A 23,067-nucleotide genomic window follows, 5' to 3' on the forward strand; every position below is an offset into this window, starting at 1 on the left:
GACAGGATGGGAGATGGAGTACAACACCTGCAACAACCAGGACCAAGTCTGTACAAACCAGCTTCAGGAAACTCATTGCCACAGGACAATAAGCATTGCTTTCTTTAAAACATTAAGCCATGAGAGAGAGAGATAGATAGATATATATAGTTTCTAATTACAACATACCAACTGCATATTTTCTATAAGATTTTTTTTAATACATTTTTACAAATTTAAAAAAGCATCCGGATTGCTATTGGAGAATCTTGACACTTACCTTTTGGATGTTAGTTCTCAGAGATTCAAGCATTTTTTCCTGTCCTGGTGTTCTGATTGCCTAAGCATCATTAACTCAACAGTAGAAGATGCTTTATACAATAACATGGGGCAAGCTTACAAGAATGGGAGCAATTGTTTTCATATTTACACCTACAAAGAGTAAAATAGATGGAAAAACTCAGACATGGAAACAAGAAAAATGATTTAGGCATTTTATACATTCTGATCAGAGACTCAGTAAATGTACAGAATAAAAATAACACCAAGTTAGCCGAGTGTAATGTAAGTTCTGTTTTGGTTCAAGTTAGTTTGTCCAGATCATTCTAAATGCATGTGCATACATACCGCCCAAAAAATATTTCCAGGATGTGCAAACTATCAATAACATGTTGAGACGACTTGATATTGCTATTTCCAATTGCAAACTTGAATTTCAAACAAATCCAAGAAACGCGAATGACAGATGGCCTATTTCTGATCAACAGGACAAAAACGCAAGAAAAATGTAACCCTGAAAACATCCTTAGCATCATATCAGCATAGAGTCCATCCATACAGTGAAAAATGTACAAATCAAGTCGTGATCAAGAACTGTGTTCAATGGAAGTAGGACCCTCCACCTTGCATAAGGCATCGCAGCTGGTATAGCTGCCAGCAAAAAGTTGACATCCAACTGCTGCTTCACTGCTCATATCCTATCATTATATTATTAAAATCACACAAGTTACACAAATGGAGGGGAAACTACAAAACCATAAGAGGGACAAACAAACAGCACATACATCCGTAAGCAAACACAGAAGTGTCAGTTCAGCCTCTTAAGAATGGAAGAGGGCGAGGTTAGTTTGTGATCAGAGCTGAGGGACTCAAGAGTCTCGTCACTTGGTTTTCTCCTCAGAGTATCGCTGCTGCTGACTCCGTTGTCGTCGCTTGGCGTAGCTCTGAGCCATGGAGTTGATGATAGAGAAGATAAAGTAACAGACCATGACCAGAACCACCTTCTCAAAGACCCACGACAGCCAGTTCTCACTCTGCAGAGACATGTATACAGAGAAATATTACTCTATGGACACTAACACATTAAAATTTGTATAATCTTGCCAATCAATAAAATCACATGCTTTGTCTCAACATAGAAAGGATGGATGATGGTAGTAGTGCTCTTACCGCCGGGGTGCCTTGTCCGGTGTGGTGGTGGAGTTTACTCCTCTGCGCCTCCAGGTACTCACTGAAGGGCTTCTGTATGGAGGGACCTACCCTCGGCAGAGACCTGACACAGTGGCAGGGCAAGGACATCCACAGGCAGGGGAGATGCGAGGAGGGGAAGAGAGAGGCAAAGACAAAGACATGATTATACTTACCATACCAGCAGTATCCCTTCACATGGTAAAATAATTAGGCTGTGGAGAGGGAACCCTTGGGCTATAGGACCAGGGTTTAAAGAGAACAGTCCATTGCTCAGGATGTTGAGAGTTCAATTTCCTATGCATTTCTAGTTAGGCCTCTAGCTGGGAGTTCACACTGCAAGTGTAGTTGCTGGGAGCACGCAGCAGAATGAAGTGAGGCAGTCCTCCCCATCGTTCTTATTTATCCCGGAGGTTCCTATAGGAAACCAGTCTGAGACCAATAACCAGGAAGTGACTCAATATGCTGTCATCACAGCCTTATGGGTGGAAACAGAACAAACTAGGCGTGTTCATCAATATGACTGTCCATATATGGGAGATAGCGCAGAGGATTAGATCACTGTGGGTCACCCAGTTCATAGGTGCTCTTAAGATTATAGTTAGAGAATGCAGACAATTTGATTGGAAGAGAACCCTCAGACCATGAGGTACTATAACTTGTACCTTAATAAATCCACAATCATTTGTAGTTGACTGCACTATACCAACAATAATTGGTATAGTCTAATCAATGTATCACAACCATATTTAAATAGAATATAAATATGGATAGAGAGTTTAGTTTTAATTCAGGTGTTAATATAAACTTCCACATTTAAAACTTGACTAAACCGTTTCAAGACTATTTACTATCAGGAGTAGAAAAGTTACAGTTAACTGTAATTGCTGATCTTAAGAAAGGGATATGGCAAGCCCATTCCCAGGCTAACTGACTGACACAAACTGCTGCAATTACAAAAAGTCCCAATTCAGCATTCAAGCACCAGTGTAACCTCATAGCGAGTCAGACCAGTCAATTGCAATGGTAGCAAGCAAGGGTTCTTTCTCATGCAACTAATTTTAACTGTGAATAAGACGGCACTATAAACTGATAGGGCAGCTCACAATTGGCCCAGCATCGTCCGGGTTAGCGGAGGGTTTGGCCGGGGTAGGCCGTCATTGTAAATAAGAATTTGTTCGACTAGCCCAGTTAAAATCATTAGTTGCGAGTACGATTTTAAATTAGATTTGTTAATGATAAAAAAAAATGGTGAGAAGTAAAAGCCAAGGAAGTTGTTAGATGTGTAATATGGAAGTCATTTATTGTTCTTAAATAAACCCTGCAGTTATTTTGTTTCCCTGCTGCTGTCGAGAAGATTCTGGTGCAGTCAAAGCTAAACTGCTGTGAGTCAGAACAGAACAGAAGACATTCCATCTGAGAAGACCCCACAAGGCTGGCTGACCACCTATGTGGGGGATTAGTTTCTGTGTAAGGGAAATACCCTTAATGGAGGGGGCAAAACACACATCTGACTTTGAGGTTATGCTTTTGATGCCATTTGTTCAGAATGAGAATGATCAAACCATCAGCAAAACTGGTTTCAAACGTATAATCCTAAATTCATACAACCGCTGCACAAATACAGTATCAGTCAAATGTTTGGACACCTACTCACTCCAGGGTTTTTCTATATATATATATATATATATATATATATATATATATATATATATATATATATATATATATATATATATATATATATATATATATATATATATATATATATATATATATATATATAGATAGATGTTTTTTTAAATTTTCTACATTGTCGAATAATAGTGAAGACATCAACTATGAAATAACACATGGAATCATGTAGTAACCCAAAGTGTTAAACAAATCAAAATATATTTTATATTTGAGATTCTTCAAAGTAGCCACCATTTGCCTTGATGACAGCTTTGCAAACTCTTAGCATTCTCTAAACCAGCTACACCTGGAATGCTTTTCCAACCGTCTTGAAGTAGTTCCCACATATGCTGAGCACTTGTTGGCTGCTTTTCCTTCTCTCTGTGTGCCAACTCATCCCAACATGCATATCACATACACTTTGACATGTAGGCTTTTTTAAAAATGTAGATTAAAAACAGATTAGAATATTATTCCAATTTTGGCCTCTGATCCAATTCTGATCCGAGTAATTGTTTGATATTGTGATGGTATTATTACGTAACAAAAGGACAAACAAAAAGTGTGGAGCCCTGTCCCCATTAAAGCATAGAGGAAGGATGCTAACCGGGCAAAGCACCTCTCTTCATCTATACGCATACATTAACAAAGACACATACTCACCCGATCAGAGACACCATCTGTTCCACTATGTGCTTGCTGAACGTTATGATAACAAACAGTTTCTGTGGGGAGACAAATTAATCAACTGGGTGATTAGTGATCAGTCTCAGACAGACACAGTGAAAACCTGAGTCATCATCTGCACCGAGGTGGGGGATATATCCTATGTCTGCTTTGAACACGGTGACACATGCCGTCCCAGCCAAGTCTGGACAGTAAAAGACCCTTGATGTCTGAGGAGAAAAAAAACAAAGCATCCCCCGGACCCTGGTCCTCCTCAACCCTGGAGGGCTTTGTCAGAACTGGTGAGATCACTGGCTGGTACCACAGATGGATTGGTCTGGTTAGACTGCTCAGCTCTCACCACCACAACTCACAGAGACGCAGTCAGTCTCTCACAGTCTGGGAGTAGATTAGTCACCGTGGCAGACTCAACAATACAGCCGAAAACTAAGAGTTTGATCTGGTTTACAAAAAGCAATGGTTCTCATTAAAGTGCTCTCCATACTCATTTCATCTGGAATGGTCTTCAATAGCAGCACTAAAAGTACTTCAAAAACACAGAATTACAGCCAACAGAAAATATTCAGACAATGTCCATGTGTAATTGTTAAGTACAACTAGAATATTTACTTGTATGTGCATCTTGATGATGGCTTTCCCAATAAGAGTCGCTCCAAAGAAGGTCCAAAATGGTACCAGGAAGTGGCCACATGTTATACCAGCAAGGTCAAACAGAGGATTAGGGATCTGAAAGACAAGTCTTAACATGTCAAAATATATTCTGTAATAGAGTGCATTCGAATTCTACCTTCATTGTCATAACTTCATTGTAACAAACATACACTACATGGCCAAAAGTATGTGGACCCCTGCTCGTCAAACAACTCATTCCAAAATCATGGGCATTAATATGGAGTTGGTCCCCCCTTTGCTGCTATAACTGCCTCCACTCTTCTGGGACGGCTTCCCGCTAGATGTTAGAACATTTCTGCAGGGATTTGCTTCCATTCACACAAGAGCATTAGTGAGGTCGGGCACTGATGTTGGGCGATTAGACCTGGCTCACAGTCAGTGTTCCAATTCATCCCAAAAGTGTTTGATGGGTTGAGATCCACACCGATCTCGACAAACCTTTTCTGAATGGAACTTGCTTTGTGCATGGTGGCATTCTCATGCTGAAACAGGAAAGGGCCTTCCCCAAACTGTTGCCACTTGTTGGAAGCACAGAATCGTCTAGAATGTCATTGTATGGTGTAACGTTAAGATTTCCCTTCACTGGGAATAAGGTGCCTAGCCTGAACCATGAAAAACAGCCAGAGACCATTATTCCTCCACCAAACTTGACAGTTGGCACTATGCATTGGGGCAAGTAGCGTTCCCCTGGCATCCGCCAAACCCAGATTCGTCCGTCGGAACTGCCAGATGGTGAAGCGTGATTCATCACTCCAGAAAGCGTTTTCACTGCTCCAGAATCCATAGGCAGCGAGCTTTACACCACTCAAGCCGATGCTTGGCATTGCGCATAGTGATCTTAGGCTTGTGTTCAGCCATGGAAACCAAATTCATGAATCTCCCGATGAACAGTTATTGCTGCAGACGTTGCTTCCAGAGGCAGTTTGGAATACAGTAGTCAGTGTTGCAACCAAGGACAGGCAATTATTACGAGCTACGCACTTCAGCAGTCCCGTTCTGTGGCCTACCACTTCACGTCTGAGTTGTTGTTGCTCCTGACGTTTCCACTTCACAATACCAGCACTTACAGTTGATTGGGGTAGCTCTAGCATGGTAGAAATTTGATGAACTGACTTGTTGGAAAAGTGGCATCAAATGACGGTGCCACGTTTAAAGTCACAGCTCTTCAGTACGGGCCATTATACTGCCAATGTTCGTCTATGGAGAGTGCATGGTTGTGTGATGTACACCTGTTAGCAACGGTGTGGCTGAAATAGCTGAATCCACTAATTGGAAGGGGTGTCCACATACTTTCGGCCATGAGTGTACAATATTCAGTGATGCGCTTTAATAATAAAGGCCTAAACTTTAAAACAGTATAAGATAAGAGTGCAAGTCAAGTCAAAAGGTTGCCTGCGATGTAGTTTTGGATTTACCGAGGCACAGGCTAGAATCCCAAAGAATCCCACTTTCTGCACCATGTTCTGAACTCCCAGTTTTGCTCGAGTAACAAAATCCTGAAAACATAATTCAGTTTACAATCAAATATAAATGTATGCTTCACACATTAAACAACTTCTACAATAATATCAATAATGATACAGTATAACCAAAATAAAAAGCAAAAGTCTAATGTAATTCTGAAAAAGGAGTTACTTGATAAAGAATTCATGTGGTATATCAAATGCTATCAGACGGGCTATTATCTTTTCCTTTGATCTATTTGAGCAGCTCTGGTAAAAATCCAAGGCAAGAGTTGTTGGCAGAGAGCTATTGAACTCATTTGATCTGATTGATACACACTACAAAGGGGGGGTGAAATATTGTGGTTTCATGTTGAGGGTGAAAAAAATAAACATTTTGTTATGTTACAGCCTTATTCTAAAATTTTGTAAATTGTTTTAATCCCTTCAATTTACACACAATACCCCATAATGACAAAGCAAAAACAGGTTTAGATTTGCAAATGTATATATATAAAAAATATTTTTTTTTTACATAACTATTCAGACCCTTCACTCAGTATTTGTTGAAGCACCTTTGACAACGATAACATCCTCAACTCTTCTTGGGTATGACTCTACAAGCTTGGCACACCTTTATTTGGAGAGTTTCTTCCATTCTTCTCTGCAGATCCTCTCAAGCTCTGTCAGGTTGGATGGGGAGCATTGCTGCACAGCTATTTTCAGGTCTCTACAGAAATACCTTATTTACATAATAATTCAGACCCTTTGCCATGACTCGAAATTGAGCTCAGGTGCATCCTGTTTCCATTGATCATCCTTGAGATGTTTCTAACAACTTGATTGGAGTCCGCCTGTGGTAAATTCAATTTGTTGGACATGATTTGGAGAGGCACACAACTGTCTATATACGGTCTCACAGTTGACAGTGCATGTCAGAGCAAAAACCATGCCATGAGGGGAGAGGAATTGTCCGTAGCGCTCAGAGACATGATTGTCAAGGCCCAGATCCAAAACAATTCTACAGCATTGAAGGTTCCCAAGAACACAGAGGCCTCCATCATTCTTAAATGGAAGAGGTTTGGAACCACCAAGACTCTTCCTAGATCTGAGCAATCAGGGGAGAAAGGCCTTGGTCAGGGAGGTGACCAAGAACCTGATTGTCATTGACAGAGCCCTAGAGTTCCTCTGTGCAGATGGGAGAACCTTCCAGAAGGACAACCATCTCTGCAGCACTCCACCAAATCAGGCCTTTATGGTAGAGTGGCCAGATGGAAGCCGCTCCTCAGTAAAAGGCACATGACAGCCCGCTTGGTGTGTGCCAAAAAGGCACCTAAAAGACTCTCAGACCATGAGAAACAAGATTCTCTAGTTTGATGAAACCAAGACTGAACTCTGTTGGCTGAATGCCAAGTGTCACGTCTGGTGAAACCTGGCACCATCCCTATGGTGAAGCATGGTGGTGGCAGCATCATGCTGTGGGTATGTTTTTCAGAGGCAGGGACTGGGAGACCAGTCAGGATCGAGGGAAAGATGAACGGAGAAAAGTACAGAGATCCCTGCTCCAGAGTGCTCAGGACCTCAGACTGGGGCGAAGGTTACCTTCCAACAGGACAATGACCCTAAGCACACAGCCAAGACAACGCAGGAGTGGCTTCGGGCCAAGTCTCTGAATGTCCTTTTGGCCCAGGTTTCATCTGACCATATGACATTCTCCCAATCTTCTTCTGGATCATCCAAATGCTCTCTAGCAAACTTCAGACGGGCCTGGACATGTACTGGCTTAAGCAGAGGGACACGTCTGGCACTGCAGGATTTGAGTCCCTGGCGGCGTAGTATGTTACTGATGGTAGGCTTTGTTACTTTGGTCCCAGTTCTCTGCAGGTCATTCACTAGGTCCCCCCGTGTGGTTCTGGGATTTTTGCTCACCGTTCTTGTGATCATTTTGACCCCACGGGGTAAGATCTTGCGTGGAGCCCCAGATCGAGGGAGAATATCAGTGGTCTTGTATGTCTTCCATTTCCTAATAATTGCTCCCACAGTTGATTTCTCCAAACCAAGCTGCTTACCTATTGCAGATTCAGTCTTCCCAGCCTGGTGCAGGTCTACAATTTTGTTTCTGGTGTCCTTTGACATCTCTTTGGTCTTGGCCATAGTGGAGTTTGGAGTGTGACTGTTTGAGGTTGTAGACAGGTGTCTTTTATACTGATAACAAGTTCAATTAATACAGGTAATGAGTGGAGGACAGAGGAGCCTCTTAAAGAAGAAGTTACAGGTCTTTGAGAGCCAGAAATCTTGCTTGTTTGTAGGTGACCAAATACTTATTTTCCACCATAATTTGCAAATAAATTCATTAAAAATCCTACGGGATTTTCTGGATTTTTTTTCTGATTTTGTCTGTCATAGTTGAAGTGTACCTATGATGAACATTACAGGCCTCTCTCATATTTTTAAGTGGGAGAACTTGCACAATTGGTGGCTGACTAAATACTTTTTTGCCCCACTATGTAAATATGATGTGTTTTTTATTATTTGTAATGACTGTCCTGTGAGGATCACAATGGGTCAGAGCAGCTTGACAATGGCTGACAATAACCAAACCCTCTCGCACCCGCAAGGGGGTGACAGCTAAATGAAGTCCGAGTGGGCTCTCTTGCTCTTTAGTATCAACCAAAGGAATGTCTGTTCAGAAACTTTTGCCCGCCTAACATCCAGAAAGTGAACAACGGAACGCTATTTCTAACATAATGATGTGGGAAATGGTCAGTGGGAAACTATGGAAAATGAATGTAATATTGCTTTCCATTTTGTGATGTTATTAAAAACTGGATGGACCAAATAATTTAACTTTTTTAGGAAATCTGAAATCGACGATAAGTGTGCCTTTTTCTCCCCCCCACCCTCTCCATTATGTTGTAACAAGCCATCATATCTTTCAGCCCACTAGGGAGCTTTGTCTCATAAGTTTGTGTATTCTGTGCTATTATATAGTTAGATAATAAATAAAATGATTCAACCAATGTGTAGTACTGAATAATGCGTAAAGCTGTTTTTTTTTGCAGATCCAAGGTCACGATCGTTTAGAATGAATATTTGATAAGAGGTAATGATTAATAAGATGACTGTGTATCGATGTTATAGTTAAAGACCTTTACAGTTTAATTCGGGAGATGGTAATGCTAAACAACTTGTTCCATGATGCCCCAAATCCTAATGAGTTCATTTGTTACATGATTAAAAAAATAAGACTATTTTTAATTTAAATCTAGCAACAATTAAACATTTGATTAAATGACAGTCATCAGATTAATAAAGTAAAGACACAAAATATTTGCAAACATCTCTAAAAAACTATTTCTGCTTTGTCATTGTGTAGATAGAAACAATCATTTTTTCCCCCTCATCAATGTTAGAATAAGGCTGTAACGTGACAATGTGGAAAAGGTCAAGGGGTCTGAATACTTTCCGAATGCACTGTGTACACCCCCCTCCCCCAAAGGGGCAGTCATGTTGTCAGTAGCCTGTTTACATTGCCTGTCCCTCAAATGAAAGGATCATGAAAAGAAATGCCTCTGGGATGATTACAGGCGAGCTTGTTTCACCGTGACTCACTCCACTAGCAATGACCTTACTGGAAATGGTGGGAGGGGCTTTCAGAGAAGTCATGTGATAACTGGAGGCCAATCACAGGCCAGATAGAGAAGTCAGTAGATAGTGATGACAGTTAAGTAGAGTCAAACCCAAAAATCAAAGACTGAATGAGAGTATTTAGGACTCCACAGATTTAGATGGAATGGGGCATTCAAGGGGCAGGCTACTACACTCAGAGGGGAAAACAGTCCCCCACTCACCTGAGCAGTCTCTGCCTGCCCCAGCATCTCCTCAAACTCCTCATAGTCTTCGTCATCTGGGTCTGCTCCAGATAGCCTGGCCGCTCGAGCCATGAAGTAGGGCGGCAACTCCCCAATGGCTGTGCCTGCACCCTGGAGACAGTCACACACTGGGTTAGCTTAGCACTGATTCACACCAGAGTCAGGCATAGCTCTATGGTGGATGTCATAGTTGAGGAGACGTGATGTGAACCAATGTTGAGCACTAAAGATGCCCTTATTGTTCTAAACACAAAAGGACAGGTTTCCCAAGGAACAGATTAAGTCCTGGACAATTTCAAAATAAAACTCTTTTTAATGGACATTATCCATTAAGGGTGTGTTTTTTGTTGTCCAGGACAAGGCTTAATCTGTGCCCAGGAAACCGCCCCACAGAGTTCACTAGAACGATGAACCTAGACTTTAGTTGAATAAAGACGTTTCCTCACCCACATACAGGCCTCCAGCCGGACCTTTGAGATGATGGACCAGAGTGAGATGCTGCCCTCCATTCCTCCTGCCTCTGGGCAGATGATCTGGTCTGGGTACGGGGGCTCGGGGAAGTCTGTAGAACCACACTCGTACGCAGCCAGGGTGACTGATGCTATGTGTGGACCCTGAGAGCCAGAGGATGGATGGGCATTCCTTAATTCAACTGAATATGGACAGTTGCGACACACTAGAGCTGGGATGATAAACCAAAAATGACAGACATCGCCTTCTTACCGAAGCATTTTGCTTACATTGGTAATTCTGTGATTTTGCTACACAACCTTCATATAGATTGACCAAATAATAGTTTTAGAACAGTAATAGCCTACGCATTGTTGGTCCCTGCCGGCTGCCGACTCACTCCCTCTCCCCACTGTGCGCACGGAGGAGGGAGCGATGTATTCTGAGAAGCACAAGAAAAAAACAGTGCATTCGGAAAGTATTCAGACCACTTGACAATATCCACATTGTTACGTTACAGCCTTAATCTGAAATTGATTGAATTGTTTTTACCCCCTCAATCTACACACAATACCTCATGACAAAGCAACAAGTTTTTGTTTTGTTTTGTTGATAATGTAAAAATAAAAAATATCACATTTACATAAGTATTCAAACCCTTTACTCAGTACTTTGTTGAAGCACATTTGGCAGCGATTACAGCCTCAAGTTTTCTTGGGTATGACGTGACAAGCTTGGCATACCTTTAATTTGGGGAGTTTCTCCCATTCTTCTCTGCAGATCCTCTCAAGTTCTGTCAGGTTACTGCACAGCTATTTTCAGGTCTCTCCAGAGATGTTCGATCGGGTTCAAGTCCGGGCTCTGGCTGGGCCACTCAAGGACATTCGAGACTTGTCCCCAAGCCACTCCTGCGTTGTCTTTGCTGTGTGCTTAGGGTCATTGTCCTGTTGGAAGGTGAACCTTGATCCCAGTCTGAGGTCCTGAGCTCTCTGGAGCAGTTTTTCCATCTAGGATCTCTGTACTTTGCTCTGTTCATCTTTCCCTTGATCCTGAATAGTCTCCCAGTCCCTGCCACTGAAAAACATCACAGCATGCTGCCACCACCATGCTCACTGTAGGGATGGTGCCAGGTTTCCTCCAGACGTGACGCTTGGCATTCAGGCCAAAGAGTTCAATCTTGGTTTCATCAGACCAGAGAAGCTCGTTTCTCATGGTCTGAGTACTTTAAGTGCCTTTTAGCAGAACTTCAAGCAGGCTGTCATGTGGCATTTACTGAGTGGCTTCCGTCTGGCCACTACCATAAAGGCCTGATTTGGTGGAGTGCTGCAGAGATGGTTGTCCTTCCATCTCCACAGAAGAACTCTTGAGCTCTGTCAGAGGGACATTCGGGTTTTTGGTTACCTCCCTGACCAAGACTCTACTCCCCTGATTTCTTAGGTTATCTGGGCATCCAGCTTTAGTTAGAGTCTTGGTGGTTCCAAACTTCCTCCATTTAAGAATGATGGAGGCCACTCTGTTCTTGGGGACCTTCAATGCTGCAGACATTTTTTGGATCTGTGCCTTGACAATCCTGTCTCGGAGCTCTAGGGACAATTCTTTCGACCTCATGGCTTGGTTCTTGCTCTGACATGCACGGTCTAATGTGGGACCTTATATAGACAGACCTTCCGAAATCATGTCCAATCAATTGAATTTACCACAGTGGACTCCAATCAAGATATAAAAACATCAAGGATGATCAATGGAAACGGGATGCACTGGCGCTCAACTTCGAGTCTCATAGCTAAGGGTCTAAATGCTTATCACATTTACATAGTTTATTTTATTCATAAAACGTTGCCAATTTTAAAATAACCTGTTTTCACTTTGTCATTATGGGGTAGTGTGTGTAGATTGATGAGGAAATGTTTTTATTGAATTCATTTTAGAATAAGGCTGTAACATAAAATGTGGAAAAAGGGAAAGGGTCTGAATACTTTCCAAACGCAATGCATGACCGTTGCTCAAAATATTGCGGAGTTCAATGCAACTGTGGTTCTACACTGAACAAAAATATTAGCGCAAAAAGTGAAGTGTTGGTCCCATGTCTCATGAGCTGAAATAAAAAGATCCCCAAAATGTTACTTACGCACAAAAAATAAAAATATTTTGGGCACAAATTTGTTTACATCCCTATTAGTGAGCATTTCTCCTTGGCCAAAATAATCCACACACCTCACAGGTATGGCATATCAAGAAGCTGATTAAAACAGCATGATCATTCATCATGTTGAGGGAGCGTGCAACTGGCATGCTGACTGCAGGATTGTCAACCAGAGCTGTTGCCAGATATGGTAATTTAATGGTAATTTCTCTAAGCTGCCTCCAACCGTAGTTTTAGAGAATTTAGCAGTACGTCCAACTGAACTTACAACCGCAGACCATGTGTATGGTGCTGTGTGGGCAAGCAGTTTGCTGTTGTCAATGTTGTGAACAGAGTGCCCCGTGGTGGTGGGGTTATGGTACAAGCAGGCATAAGTGACACACAATGAATACAATTGTATTTTATTGATGGCAATTTGAATGCACAGAGATACAATGATGAGATCCTGAGGCCTATTGTCGTGCCATTCATCTGCCACCATCACCTCATGTTTCAGCATGATAATGCACAGCGTGTCGCAAGGATCTGTACACAATTCCCAGTTCTTCCATGGCCTGCATACTACAGACATGTCACCGATTGAGCACGCATGGGATGCTCTGGATCAACAGCGCGTTCCAGTTCCCGCCAATATCCAGCAACTTCACACAGCCATTGAAGAGTGGGTTAACGTTCCACAATCAGTCTGATCCACTCTGACGGAGATGTCGTGCTGCATAAGGCAAATGGTGGTAAACTAAATATTGACTGGTTTTCTGATCCACTCCCCTACCTTTTTGTTTTTAAAAAGGTATCTAACGAACAGCTGCATATCTGTACTCCCAGTCATGTGAAATCCATAGATTAGGGCCTAAATTATTTTCAATTGACTGATTTCCTAATGTGAACCAACTCCGTAACATTTGAAATTGTTGCATGTTGCGTTTATATTTTTGTTCAGTATAGTTATTGAAAGGAGAGTCACAACATTCTTTACATATGTCAACTTATTTCTCGCCTCTTAATATTGAGTTCACGGCACCACATTACAACCGGAGTAGGCTGTAGTTAGTATAGTTTTAATGTGCCCGCGGAGCAGAGCACTCCATTTGCCTACATCAAGTAGCCTAGGCCTAGCGCTGGAAAGTTTTTGTAGGACATTGATTAATTTATCAGAAAATGTAAGCTAATCAGTCTACATGGCTATATAGTGTTACGCACACCTCTTGGAGGGAACGCAACACCCTGCAACACCCAACTCCCCGTGGAGTGAAAGAGGTATGTGACTGCAGGTGCGGTTAAGGGTGACAGAGGCAGAATATATTACCATTTACAGGGAATTTATTTCCTTCACACAGTAATTTGGGGAAAAGGGGCTGGACGGAACCAAAGCAACAACAAAAAAGTTAGAGCCCCCTCTCCTACCTTACCTAACTAGCACCAACTTACCTAACTAGAACCAAGCCATTTCTTGAAATACACACAAACCCACAACACAGAAACTGGGGAACGTAACTCTAGCTATAATATATTTAGAGTTCGCAATCTAGCGAAGTGCTTTGAGGCCCCATTTCCTCAGGTGATAAATAGGCTATAGATTATAGGCCAATACACACAAAGATGTTGGCAAGTACTATGAAGAGCCAAAAATACATCTGATAATTCCAGATCCTATTTTGACAGGTTGCACATCAAAATATAAAATCATGCATTTGCTGGATGTGCGCAATGAAATAGCTTCCTTTTTAAAAAATCATAGGCTACCTCAGTTGTCTTATCTGGCACTGGGAAAAAATGCTAGAGCCGTGGTGCTAATGTAAAGTAACTGTCCATAAAATAAAATCCTAACATTTATTGCAATATGACTTTTGGTACATGTCGCCCAGGTCTAGCACCACCCCCAAAAATAATTGTCATTTATCATTATCACAAAAACTAATCACAATATGGATTTGTCCATATTGCCCAGCTCTCTCTCACACACACACACACACACACACACACACACACACACACGAAAGCCCGGCATGCAGCTCCATTAATCAGAGCCCAGGCTTAACCACCTGGCTTCATTAACAGTGAGGGCAGTCAGGGCAAATCAAATCAAATGTATTTATATAGCCCTTCGTACATCAGCTGATATCCCAAAGTGCTGTACAGAAACCCAGCCTAAAACCCCAAACAGCAAGCAATGCAGGGGTAGAAGCACGGAAGGGCACCTGAAACCACAGTACAGGAGGTCTATTATGCCTCCTGTTGAGATACCACAGTGACAGGAGATAGAAGACAATTAGTCAGTGCTGATCCCCATAGCTCTGAGAGAACGAGCAAACGTGCTGAGGATTCTTCTTTTCACAATACGTGTTCACAAGGTCTCAATCCCTGCCTTTCCTTCCGTTACAAATCTATTCTTGTTTCACCATGATGGTGACTCAATGATAAGACAACACCTTTCCATTATTTTGAAATAATAATTGAAACATAGCAAATTAAACACAGTGGCTATTGCCTTGTTTGATTTCCTTTGTTTAGCAAAATAAGAAAACACAGTCCCAAAATTTCCATCTGAATCTAGCATGACCAGACTCATGAATACAATTATACAATTATCATACAATTATGCTTGTAATGCCCAGCAAAATATCTAATTCTTTAGGTCTGAGGTAAATCCATAGCAGCTCTTCAGAGGGCAGATGTTTCTGGCACCCTTCAACTAGGGACTTTTCAATATGTTGACCTCACCTCTGAATTATTTGTGTATGGTAAAGTGTGCACATAGCCTATTTTAGCAGAGAGCACATATACACACAAGTGGTTGATATTTTAGTGATGCCTTGATTCAAATAACATACTGGTAATATCCACATTTGTACAATACAAAGTAGGCCTACTGCTCTAGAAATCATGACACTGCATCTAACTCATATAGGATAATTTGAGTGTTTGTAAGTTGCATTAAAACAGCTACATTCTCATTTTGGAGAATATGACTGAAAGCTGATGGAAATAGCCTCCCTCACATCGAGTGGAGAGATGTTGTATGACCTCATTCCCTTTCCCACATGTCATCTTCCATAGATGTGTGTGAGGTCAACACCACCAACACTACCATAGGCTGTGGTTCACAGGCCCGTCTCTACTAGTGGGTTTGGGTAGTGTGTGTAGTGAGGAAAATGGGTAGTTAGGCATATAATTGGAAAGGCTACAAAAGTAAATTGTATTTTCAAAGCAGCTATTTCAAAAGTTTAGTAAAAACCTTTCAAATTCCCATTTGTAATTGTGGAGCTGTTGACTCAAGGGTACATCATAAGATCTAGTGAACAATGGCCATGTCACTGAAAAAGTGGGGACCTCGGTAGAATCACTTGTCTTAATCAGTTTAATGCTTCATTTCATCACAGCAAGATGGATGTCAAACAAACCACAGTGAGGAAGGAGCGTGACTCAACCACAGTCACACTGTTCACTTTCACTCATCAGAAACTAGGGCTGTGGCGGTCATGAAATTGTCAGCCGGTAATTGTCATGCAAACAACTGCCGGTCTCAAGGTAATTGAGTGTTAATTAACATCTCTGGGCATCCACACATAGACAAGCCACTTATGCAGACCTTTGGAACATAACATTTAAAAAATGTCTAGTAAATCCATTTAATATAGCCAACACCATCACAATAAATCCATTTAATATAGCCAACACCATCACAATAAATCCATTTAATATAGCCAACACCATCACAATAAATCCATTTAATATAGCCAACACCATCACAATATATCCATTTAATATAGCTAACACCATCACAATAAATCCATTTAATATAGCCAACACCATCACAATAAATCCATTTAATATAGCCAACACCATCACAATAAATCCATTTAATATAGCTAACACCATCACAATAAATCCATTGTTAATTTTAGGCAGGTCTAAAGAAACATTGTGACATGTAGCCCATTCAGAAGAACAGAAGAGCATATTCTGAGTCATCCTTATGTTTGTCCCTGATTTGTGGGCTTAACTAGTTCATTTAGCAGATAATATTTGCGGAATTATTTTGAAGTAAGAAGAATACAATGGAACACAGCTGAATAAAATAGAAAGGATATTTTCCCCAAACGAATTCCGAGGGAGTGTGGACATGTGGCTATTCTGTGGTCAAAAAAGTGATCATTTGAAATAGGTCCTCCTATATGCTTAATGTAGAGTTATCCATGCAACTGTAGCTGTGTTACAAACCTTAGGCTCCATGTTTTGATTTAATACATTATAAAGGCCCCGTTTACATCGTGGCACATTCATTACGGTAGGTAGTCTGGTGGTTAGAGCGTTGGACTAGTAAATGAAAGGTTGCAAGATCGAATCCCCGAGCAGACAAGGTAAAATCTATCCTTCTGCCCCTGAACAAGGCAGTTAACCCACTGTTCCTAGGCCGTTATTGAAAATAACATCTGTTCTTAACTGGCTTGCCAAGTTAAATTACAGGTAAAATAAAAATAAATACAATCACTCCATCTTCACAGTCTTGCCCTGCTACTGAACAGACAAGTGAAGTTTTTGTAACGCAAGATGGAGAAGAGCCAGTTTAGTCGGTGCAGCAATCTATTACCAGGTCCGACACACCTTTGCCTCCAGAACAGCTTGAACTCTTTGGGGCATTCTACAGGGTGTCGTAAACGTTCTACAGGGATGTTAGTCCATGCTGACATTATGGCATCACGCACATGCTGCTGATTGGATGGCCATGCTATGAACAGCGCGTTCCATCTCATCCCAAAGATGTTCTATTGGGCTGAGGTCTGGTGACTGCACAGACCACAAGTAAACTGAACTCACTGTCATGTTCCATGCAATGTTCTTAACTGACTTGCCTAGTAAAATATATATATATTTTTTTTAAAGTCTCAATTGTCTCAAGGCTTAAAAATCCTTCCTACCCTTCATCTACACTGATTGAGGTGGATTTAACAAGTGACATCAATAAGGGATCATAGCTTTCACCTGGGCAGTCTCATGGAAAGAGCAGGTGTTTGTAATGTTTTGTACACTCTGTGCATGTGTGAAATGTATATATTCTTTTGAATAGCCCCCCCCCCCAAAAAACAAAGCAGCCTGCACTTGAATAGCGAACGGAGGAAGCGCTTCCCTCAGTTCCGTTTATAATATGCCAGGTAAGCTACACCAGTTATGCGATTACATTTTAAGAGTTGAGCAATAAATATAGTAGCACGGGAAAGCTGGGATCCTCTTAAATATTGGCCAGTCAAAACTCTGTTTTCAAACTCGATTGTGCAATGATAAGTACGTTTCACAACTCTGTAGGCTAAAGGCTATGCTTAGACATTTGGCCACTAGTTGTGATACAAACCTTATCAAAACATATAGGCCTATGGACTAGGATACATGATGCATGGGACTATGATTTGCCTTAGACTCCACACGCCGGGCATCAATATTCTCACCCATTACACTGTCAATTTAATCTGGTCTACATGTATACTAGACAATGTCTGAAATTAGTTGATTGAGAATGGGTCATTATCAAGCACCTGTCGGAACAGACGCAGAAAAATAAAAACATGTCATCCATATGCACTTGAATAGTGAATGGAGGACACTTTCAGGCGTTTCATTTTCATATCAGCCATGTAGGCTACTCCGGTTGTAAAGCGAAGCAATGTGCTTAATATTAGGATAGTTGAGAAATAAAGTCAGCCTAGTCTAGAGAAAGCTGATTGGATCCTCTTTTTAAATGGAGACCATTAAAACACTGTGTGAGAAAACAATTGCATAGCCTATAGAAATGTTGCACAACATGGGCTAACAGGAACACATTTAATTCCATGCATCACCCAGCTATGAGGAGCTGGTTCTCGCTGCCCAACAGGTGATCATATTCCCCTCAAACTGAATGCCAGGGCTCTCATGAAGTGTTTGATTTTCGATTGCATTTGCAGCAATGTCAGAGTGATTCAAAAATAAAATAGCCCAGCACATCATCGGAGCCAAGCCATCTGACATCCAGGACCTCTATACCATGCAGTGTCAGAGGAAGGCCCTAAAAATTGTGAAAGACTCCAGACACCCCAGTCAGATGGTTCTCCCTGCTACCAAACAGCACCGTAGAGCCAAGTCTAGGTCCAAGAGCTAAATAGCTTCCACCCCCAAACCATAAGACTCCCGAACAGCTAATCAAATGGCTACCCAGACTTTCGTGCCCGGTTTATCAAAAGTTATCTGGACATAGTCCAAATAGAAAAACTGGGCCCCAGAGGTGAATGGCAGTTCTATTTGGACCAGATCTATGGAGAACTGAACACACTGAAAGAATGAGATAGGATGTATGAGGCCACCCACTGGACAAACTGTGGATATGTATTAATTTTCTGGCAGTGATGAATCAAATGATGGAAATAGCCTGTGCACAAAATGTGTCCCTCTAGGTCAGAGGACAAGCACAAGCCTGTAAACCAATTCACCGCAACTACAATTTTTTTGTTGGTCTATCGTGCTAGTTATGGAACAACAAGCAGAGCTAACAGGCTCACAAAAACATCCAGAGTCACATACTGTACCAGCGTTCTCAGAAAAAAAAGTAAATACTATTGTGGACTACAGGAAAAAGAGGACCGAGCACGCCTCCATTCTCATCGACGGGGCTGTAGTGGAGCAGGTTGAGAGCTTTCAAGTTCCTTGGTGTCCACATCAACAACAAACTAGAATGGTCCTAACACACCAAGACAGTCGTGAAGAAGGCACGACAAAGCCTATGGCCCCTCAGGAAACTAAAAAGATTTGGCATGGGTCCTGAGATCCTCAAAAGGGTCTACAGCTACAACATCGAGAGCATCCTGGTTGCATTACTGCCTGGTACGGCAATTGCTCAGCCTCTGAACGCAAGGCACTACAGAGGGTAGTGCGTACGGCCCAGTACATCACTGGGGCTAAGCTGCCTGCCATCCAGGACCTCTATACCAGGCGGTGTCAGAGGAAGGCCCTAAAAATTGCCAAAGACCCCAGCCATAGACTGTTCTCTCTACTACTGCATGGCAAGCAGTACCAGAGTGCCAAGTGTAGGACAAAAAGCCGTCTCAGCAGTTTTTACCCCCAAGCCATAAGACTCCTGAACATGTAATCAAATGCCTACCCGGACTATTTGCATTGTGTGCCCCCCAACCCCTTTTTTTACACTGCTGCTGCTACTCTCCGTTTATCATATATGCATAGTCACTTTAACTATACATTCATGTACATACGTCCTCAATTGGGCCGACCAACCAGTGCTCCCGCACATTGGCCAACCGGGCTATCTGCATTGTGTCCCACCCACCAACCCCTCTTTTACTGCTACTCTGATCATCATATATGCATAGTCACTTTAACCATATCTACATACTACCTCAATCAGCCTGACTAACCGGTGTCTGTATGTAACCCGTCTTTTTACGGTTGTTTTATTTCTTTACCTACCCATTGTTCACCTAATACCCTTTTTGCACTATTGGTTAGAGCCTGTAAGTAAGCATTTCACTGTAAGGTCTAAACCTGCTGTATTCAGCGCACGTGACAAATAAACTTATATTTGATTTACCAAGATACAGCAGGCTTTTCCAATGTCTGAGTGAGATAAGTTAGCTTACATTTTTGATGTCACTGCTGACAGGCAAGGGAAGGGTGGTTCTCTTACTTACCAGGTATAGTAGGAAGGTATGCAGGCCAGTCCCAAGGCCTACTGAGGACAAGATGCCCAAACCTACCCAGTAGGCACACCACAGGAACCTCTTCTCCAGGTACTGCACATACTGCAGATGAGAACAGACAGGAGGGGGGAGAGAGTAGAGAGAGCTTTAGGCTTTTGCATGGACAAAGAGCAATAACACACGACTTCACAAGACATTTATCCTTAGGAGAAAACATTGGAGACCTACAGTTGAAGTCGGAAGTTTACATACACCTTAGCCAAATACATTTAAACTCGGTTTTTCACAATTCCATATCCATTTGGAAGACCCATTTGCGACCAAGCTTTAACTTCCTGACTGATGTCTTGTGATGTTGCTTCAATATATCCACATAATTTTCCTTCCTCATGAAGCCATCTATTTTGTGAAGTGCACCAGTCCCTCATGCAGCAATGCACCCCTACAACATGATGCTGCCACCCCCGTGCTTCACAGTTGGGATGGTGTTCTTCGGCTTGCAAGCCTCACCCTTTTTCCTCTAAACATAACGATGGTCATTATGACCAAACAGTTCTATTTTTGTTTCATTAGACCAGAGGACAATTCTCCAAAAAGTACAATCTTTGTCCCCATGTGCAGTTGCAAACCGTAGTCTGGCTATTTTATGGCGGTTTTGGAGCAGTGGCTTCTTCCTTGCTGAGCGGCCTTTCGGACTCGTTTTACTGTGGATATAGATACTTTTGTACCTGTTTCCTCCCACATCTTCACAAGGTCCTTTGTTCTTCTGGGATCGATTTGCACTTTTTCTCACCAAAGTACGTGGAGTGGATGAAAAACGGGTTTTGATGACTCCAACCTAATTATGTAAACTTCCGACTTCAACTATGCCAAGGATAGTAATGGAAAATTAGGAAATGTGAACAATTTACACAATAGTAACACATTGGCTAAGAAACATCCAAAGTACTGGCCTGAGCATCAAGTAAAAAAATATCGCACAACACATCTTCTCAGGTGACCTTTCCTCCAGGAATGCAGAGCATCTGAATAAACAGTTACTTATCTTTAACCATCCCAAATAAATAAATTACAGAGGAGATGAGTTTGTTTATCTCCTTCCTTACCTTCTGGTGTGCTCCCTCAGTGGAGTAGGCAAGGGAGAAGAGTGAACACAACACCAGGAACAAGAACGCTGTCCCCCTTCGTCGCCATAACCTGCAGAGGGGAAGAAGTGGAACAGTTTGATACATCTACCAAATGGCTAGACTGGTAGAGTGTTACTTTAAACAACAGAACTGAGACAGCTTTCAACTAATCAGTTGGTTTCTAGTTTTACTGTCAAGTAGTGGTGGTTTACTTTAATGTCCACTCCTTTAGTGTGATGAAGGTTTCCAGGAGGAAGTAGTGTAGTGTGATGATAGGCCGCCTCCACAGCACCAGAGCGAGACGCTCTTCCCTATCTTTCTGCCTCCTCTCACTGACCACAGAGTCTGTAGATACAGGAGCACACACGTGAGGTCAGATTAATCTATAAAAGTAGCCTAGTATCAAAAAAAGCCATAACAATATCCCCTTAATTTGATGGACATAGGCTAGCCTTTGATAAAGTCATGTCACTTTGTCTAGGCCTAAGTGGGAACATAACACTAGCAAATGGTGGAGTTCACTAGTCTAGACCTTTGAATCATGTATAATTATTTAGTTTTTTCTAAACTATGGAATTAATAAGTACACAACTGTTTGGGAACCATTCTGGTGTAACAGTATAATTTTAGACCGTCCCCTCGCCCATACCCGGGCGCGAACAAGGGACCTTCTGCACACATCAACAACAGTCACCCACGAAGCGTCGTTACCCATCGCTCCACAAAAGCCGCGGCCCTTGCAGAGCAAGGGGAACAACTACTTCAAGGTCTCAGAGCAAGTGACGTCACTGATTGAAACGCTATTTAGCGCACACCGCTAACTAAGCTAGCCGTTTCACATCCGTTACACTGGCAATACGTTGTAAGAAGAATTACCAAGATAACAATTTGTGCATTGCTGCATACCTTTAGCAACACAACCCTTCTCCTTCCTTGGTAAAATTGTTAATCTATTTTCCATAAACACAGGCTAATGCTGGTTCACTTGGAGAAGTTTCACAACCAACCTGCAAAATATCCATTCGGTTTGTCTTTGGTTCCTCGCTTCTGTGGTTGTTCACAGCTTGCCTCATTCGTCGCCATCTCATTCACTTTGAATCGACCAGAAAACACAAACACATGACCAGCAAATATGTTGTATTGGGTTTTGGCCTATATCAACTGTAGGAAGAGCATTAGTTAGTTATTACTTGTCACTGACTGACAATTAGTGGCAACATCTCCCACGCGCTAACGTTAGTTAACTAACCGGCATGCATGCTAACAAAACAGCTGATGGCAAGTAACCTTTATTCACGACTCCATTGGATTTCATTGACCGGCTGTGTAAACCACCTTGGGTTCTCGTTAACTAGCTAGCAAGTAAAGTGTGTAATAGCTAGCTAGCGGGCGTGAGTTAATAAAAACATAACTGGTTTACTACAATTGTTCAATGTTTATAACTATGAATTATAAACTACAGTAACCTATTGCATGTTCACGTAGCAAGTTAACAAGGTGACGTTAGCTTGGTAGTAGCGACACTAGGAAATATAGGCTACAACCATTGAAATATGTTTGGATCAAGCTACTTCGGTTGTTGTCTTGAGAAGTAAAATACTATAATGTCAAAACGTTTCACAGTCGAAAATGTTACATACTAATAACAAATATGAATTTGTTAGGTCACACAAATTGAATGAAACAAGCTCATACCCCAGAGCGTCTTCTTCCTGAAGCCGTGGCAATCACTTCCGGGCAATACATTTCCTTCCAAGTAAAAGTCCTCTTTACATTATTATATATTCATCAATATTGAATTGGTTTCTGCATATTCATACGTGATAATTGCATTACTGTTACTTTAAAAAAAAATGTTGTGCCCTTGAA

At 41.8% G+C, this 23,067-nt stretch overlaps 1 protein-coding gene across 3 annotated transcripts; it reads right to left on the reverse strand.

Annotated features, from left to right (window-relative positions):
- Positions 1-459: 459 nt before the first annotated feature.
- LOC110503992 (vacuole membrane protein 1) lies at positions 460-23,029 on the reverse strand. 3 transcript variants are annotated; one of them, XM_021582707.2, is made up of 12 exons: positions 22,894-23,029; positions 22,206-22,359; positions 21,411-21,543; positions 21,178-21,268; positions 20,063-20,173; positions 10,243-10,410; positions 9,776-9,907; positions 5,898-5,978; positions 4,420-4,536; positions 3,787-3,848; positions 1,429-1,531; positions 460-1,292 (listed from the first exon to the last, which is right to left on the reverse strand). In XM_021582707.2, exons 2-12 carry the CDS (start codon positions 22,279-22,281, stop codon positions 1,140-1,142), a joined length of 1,227 nt encoding a protein of 408 aa, XP_021438382.1. In that variant the 5' UTR covers positions 22,282-22,359; positions 22,894-23,029; the 3' UTR covers positions 460-1,139. The 3 variants fall into 3 exon arrangements, with proteins under 3 accessions (XP_021438382.1, XP_021438383.1, XP_036818057.1); XM_021582708.2 differs by having other exon boundaries at positions 22,206-22,289; positions 22,894-23,028; XM_036962162.1 differs by lacking the exons at positions 21,411-21,543; positions 22,894-23,029 and having other exon boundaries at positions 22,206-22,843.
- Between the last annotated feature and the right edge of the window lie 38 nt (positions 23,030-23,067).

Source organism: Oncorhynchus mykiss, chromosome 24 (genome assembly GCF_013265735.2).
Source record: "Oncorhynchus mykiss isolate Arlee chromosome 24, USDA_OmykA_1.1, whole genome shotgun sequence".
In the NCBI taxonomy this organism is placed as follows: Eukaryota; Metazoa; Chordata; class Actinopteri; order Salmoniformes; family Salmonidae; genus Oncorhynchus; species Oncorhynchus mykiss.

Excerpts from the sequence above, each read along its gene's own strand:
- LOC110503992 (XM_021582707.2), bottom strand. The coding sequence starts at position 22,281 with ATGGCGACGAATGAGGCAAGCTGTGAACAACCACAGAAGCGAGGAACC. Across the intron at positions 21,269-21,410 it reads CTAAAGGAGTGGACATTAAA|GTTATGGCGACGAAGGGGGA; the intron begins GTAAACCACCAC and ends TCCCCTCTGCAG. Across the intron at positions 3,849-4,419 it reads TCATCAAGATGCACATACAA|AAACTGTTTGTTATCATAAC; the intron begins GTAAATATTCTA and ends GTCTCCCCACAG.